The sequence below is a fragment of the Dermacentor variabilis genome, chromosome 3 (assembly GCF_050947875.1).
Source record: "Dermacentor variabilis isolate Ectoservices chromosome 3, ASM5094787v1, whole genome shotgun sequence".
In the NCBI taxonomy this organism is placed as follows: Eukaryota; Metazoa; Arthropoda; class Arachnida; order Ixodida; family Ixodidae; genus Dermacentor; species Dermacentor variabilis.
The window spans coordinates 94003847-94008423 of record NC_134570.1 but is presented as its reverse complement, the minus strand read 5'-3'; the positions used below and the strand labels follow the sequence as shown (position 1 = coordinate 94008423).

The following is a 4577-nucleotide window of genomic DNA, read 5'->3' as shown; positions in this document are numbered from 1 at the left end:
CCTGATAAGCAGACTGCTGTTAGTGCGCATGTGCGCACAAGTACTTATAATGTCTTGCTATGTGCGTGAACCGTTGATTCTAGATGTAACCAGGAGCCCGTAAGCTTCGGGCAATAAACACCGTTTTCCTGTTTGATCCCTTGCCTGGTCACCCACTGACATGAGATACAACACTGGCGACGAGGGTGGGACCGAAGGCCGCTGTCAGTTTGGTGAAGAAGGCAAGTCTTTTCAAAGTCAGCCTCTGTTCCAAGTTGGACTTTGAAGAATGCTGATTTTGCGGCTGTCTGTGCATGGATAACAAAGAAGCGACAATGCAGTCGACTGGACAGCTTGGCCAGATGGAGTCATTTGATGTTACCGCAAGTGACTGGACGGCATACAAGGAGAGGTTGACATCTTTTCTGATTGTCAACAAGGTTCCTGACAGCGACAAGGTGCACGCATTCCTCAGCATCATCGGCCCGCGAACGTATGGGCTGCTGAAGTCGTTGACGGCGCCTGACCTGCCGTCGGCTAAAAGTTTCGAACAGCTGAAGAGCATCTTGGACGCCCACCTGGCCCGAGTGCCGTCCGTAATCGGCGAACGAGCCAAGTTTTACCGCAGAGCACAGCATGAAGGTGAGCCCCTGCCGGAATATGTTGCCGAACTTCGCAAGTTTTCTCAGACCTGCCAGTTTGGAGCCAGTTTAGACGAAGCGCTGCGGGATCGTTTCGTGTGCGGACTGCTCCGTGAGGACGTGCAGCGAGTACTTTTTACCGAGGGCGACACGTTGACGTTCTCGAGAGCAGTGGACCGCGCTCTGGCCATGGAAGCAGCCCGGAAGAATGTCGCCGAGACTCGAGTCGTGGAAGCATTCGCCACACAGCTGCACAAAGTTGAAGACTATAGTAGAGAGGCACATGCTGATCTGTACGAGGTGCAAACGAGAGCTGGTAAGCCGCTACTAGTTTGCTACCGCTGTGGTTCCCCGAGCCACACTCATGCAGTATGCCCTCACATTAACGATACCTGTTTTAAGTGTTCGAAGAAAGGACACATTCAAAGAGCCTGTCGGAGCAGCAACAGGCAATGTCATGACGGGTATAAGAAAAAACGGAGCCTGAAAACGCTAAAAGTTGTGACACAGGAGCCGACTATCAGCATTTCCAAACAAGGGGCTGCCAGCCGCGCTCCCATTTTTGTTAAACTAAATATAAATGATGCACCGGTAGAAATGGAACTCGACACGGGAGCTGCAGTGTCAATCATGCCTTTCAAGCAGTTCAAGAAGCGGCTTCCTTCTACCAGCTACCCATCAACTGACGTCACCCTACGCACCTATACCGGAGCACTCGTCCGACCTTGTGGCGTCGCGGTTGTCAACGTGCAGCATAGAGGACGGACGGCGCAGCTGCCGCTCTACCTCGTCGACCAAGCAGGACCACCACTGCTAGGACGAGAATGGCTACACACACTACGTCTAGACTGGGACAGCATTTGGGGTCTGAACTACATCTCAAGGTCAGTGTTTGACTCGTCTTCTCGAACGAAGGAAAGGCTCGATTCCTTGCTAGCCAAGTACGAAACTCTGTTCAAGGATGAGTTAGGTGCTATCACAGACGAACGGGCCGAGCTGTTTTTCAAACCAGACCACCGGCCGAAGTTCCTAAAAGCAAGGAATGTGCCGTTCGCATTGCAGTCAGCTGTAGAAGCCGAGATAGCAAAATTGGTTGAACTAGGAATTCTCACGCCAGTGAATACAGCGGAGTATGCCACGCCCGCAGTGCCCGTGATAAAGAAAGATGGCAGCATACGCCTATGTGGGGATTATAAGACGACGATAAACCCTTCACTTGACATCACACACTACCCGCTGCCTAAGATAGATGATCTACTGGCAGCGCTGGCCGGGGGGCTACATTTTACGAAGATCGATCTGAACAGGGCATACCAGCAGGTATTCATGGCGGAAGAGTCAAAGAAGTACTTGACATTAAACACGCAGAAAGGTCTGTTTACAGTTAACAGGCTACCTTTCGGAATTGCGTCAGCGCCAGGTATTTTTCAGAAAATAATGGACACGATGCTGAAGGGCCTGAGCGGAGTGTGTTGTTATCTCGATGACATTCTAGTCACGGGAAAAACCGCTGAAGAACATTTGATAAACCTAGAAGCTCTCCTGAAACGTCTGTCAGAGCGAGGTGTCAGGGTGAAGAAAGAAAAATGTGCGTTTTTTCAAAACGAGCTCTGCTACCTGGGGCACAAAATAAGTGCGGAAGGAATCGCTGCGTCACCGGACAAAATTGAGGCAGTTATTAAGGCTGCTGCACCGACAACAAAGCAGCAACTGCAGTCCTTCCTAGGTGTCGTCAACTATTACGGGAAGTTCGTACCTAATTTGTCAACTGTCGCTAACCCCTTGTACCGGCTTTTGCAGAAGGACACGTCATGGTGCTGGGACGACCGCTGCCGCGCAGCGTTCGAGCAAATCAAAACAATGTTATCATCACCACAGGTGCTGGCCCATTACGACCCGGATAGACCATTGAAGCTGGCCTGTGACGCATCGCAGTACGGAGTAGGTGCCGTACTTTCCCACGTTTTCGAGGACGGTAGGTCTCGACCGGTTGCTTTCGCATCGCGCACGTTGTCCGAGTCGGAGAAGAAATACAGCCAGCTTGAAAAAGAGGCATTGGCCATAATTTTTGGCATAAAGAAGTTTCACTACTACATTTATGGTCGATCATTCACTCTAATCACGGACCATAAGCCGTTACAGCAAATTTTGGGACCAACAACTGGGATCCCGCCTATTGCAGCTGCGCGATTACAGCGTTGGGCAGTGACGTTATCGGCGTACAGCTACAACCTTCTCTTTAAGAAGTCAGCCGATAACGCCGAAGCTGATTTTTGCTCCCGGTTGCCGCTTCCCTATGTCAAGGACGAGACGCAAGAAAGCGAAGAAACTTTTTATACATTGCGACTGGCCTCCCTGCCAGTGTCGAGTAAAGAAATCGCGCGTGCCACGCAACGCGACAACGAGCTGGTACAAGTAAAAGAATTCATAAGTACAGGTTGGCCAAGATCCGTCAGTGAAGACAGGCTGAAACATTACGTCACCAGGCGCAATGAATTAACCTTGCATCAAGGATGCATATTGCTCGGAACACGAGTAGTCATCCCCGCAAAACTACAGAGTGCAGTTTTGGAAGAGCTACACGAGGGTCACCCAGGTATAGTTCGCAGCAAGGCGCTCGCGCGAAGTTATGTCTGGTGGCCGTGTATCGAAGCGGATCTTGAGCGTATGGTTCAATCATGTGCAAAGTGCCAAGAACAACGCAGCGCCCCTGGCAAAGCACCACTACATCCGTGGTCCTGGCCCACAGCGCCGTGGCAACGCATACACATTGATTTTGCAGGACCCTTTCAACAATCCATGTTTCTCATAGTGGTCGATGCCCACTCCAAGTGGCCGGAAGTTTTTGTGATGCCGTCGACTACTACAGAGGCCACAATTCAGTGTTTAAGAGATGTTTTTGCACGTTTCGGTTTCCCCGAGACAATTGTGTCGGATAACGGGCCACAATTCACGTCACAGGACTTCAAACAGTTCGTCCGAGAGATGGGCTGCCGACACGTGCAAACAGCACCCTACAATCCTAGCGCAAATGGGCTCGCGGAACGTTTCGTGCAAACTCTGAAGAATGCGCTGCGAAAGGATGACACGCGCCAACCACTGAAGGTAAAGTTAAACAAGTTTCTGCTCGCCTATCGGAACACTCCTCACGCTACAACGCACGAGGCGTCGGCCAACTTGTTGTTGCGTCGACGTTTGCGTACGCGCCTTGACCTGCTCAAACCTGTGGTGGGGGAGAGGGTGGCTTACGAACAGTTCAAACAGACGGTGAACCGACCATGTCGAGTGCGCGAAGTCGCTCTTGGTGATCATGTTCTCGCACGCAATTACAGGGGACAGCCAAAATGGATGCCAGCAGTAGTAATGGCCCAGACTGGACCAGTCTCTTTCAAGGTTCGTGTATCAACCCCTTCAGGATGCTTGGAGTGGCGGCGTCACAAGAACCAGTTGCTTCTAAGCACGACAGTGCCTGCGGAAAACGTCGTTCAAGACGATGAGTTCTCCGTGGGGCCACACAGCGACCTCGGATCGGGACCAGCTGCGGAAAACTCCGTTGAAGGCGGTGGGTTCACCGTGGGGCCACACAGCGACCCCGGATCGGGACAAGCCTTTTCAGTACCACCAGCTAGTGTTTCTCCCTCACCACCGACGTCGCAGGCTGACACTGCACGGGGTGACGAGGATCGACGCTACCCAATTAGAAATCGTCGACCACCTGATAGGTTCCAAGCAGGAACGTGAACTTTGGTAGTTTCATAATAAAAGCGGAGGAAGTGTTGTGTCGGCGATAGCGCGCCTGATAAGCAGACTGCTGTTAGTGCGCATGTGCGCACAAGTACTTATAATGTCTTGCTATGTGCGTGAACCGTTGATTCTAGATGTAACCAGGAGCCCGTAAGCTTCGGGCAATAAACACCGTTTTCCTGTTTGATCCCTTGCCTGGTCACCCACTGACAT

At 51.6% G+C, this 4577-nt stretch overlaps 1 protein-coding gene across 1 annotated transcript; it reads left to right on the top strand.

Moving 5' to 3' along the window:
- Nucleotides 1-314: 314 nt before the first annotated feature.
- On the top strand, nucleotides 315-4361 carry LOC142574626 (uncharacterized). Its single transcript, XM_075683668.1, has 2 exons — nucleotides 315-2595; nucleotides 4036-4361. The coding sequence occupies exons 1-2, from the start codon at nucleotides 315-317 to the stop codon at nucleotides 4359-4361; spliced, it is 2607 nt and encodes an 868-aa protein (XP_075539783.1).
- Nucleotides 4362-4577: the final 216 nt, after the last annotated feature.

Excerpts from the sequence above, each read along its gene's own strand:
- LOC142574626 (XM_075683668.1), top strand. The coding sequence starts at position 315 with ATGCAGTCGACTGGACAGCTTGGCCAGATGGAGTCATTTGATGTTACC. Across the intron at positions 2,596-4,035 it reads TTCCCACGTTTTCGAGGACG|GATGCTTGGAGTGGCGGCGT; the intron begins GTAGGTCTCGAC and ends CAACCCCTTCAG.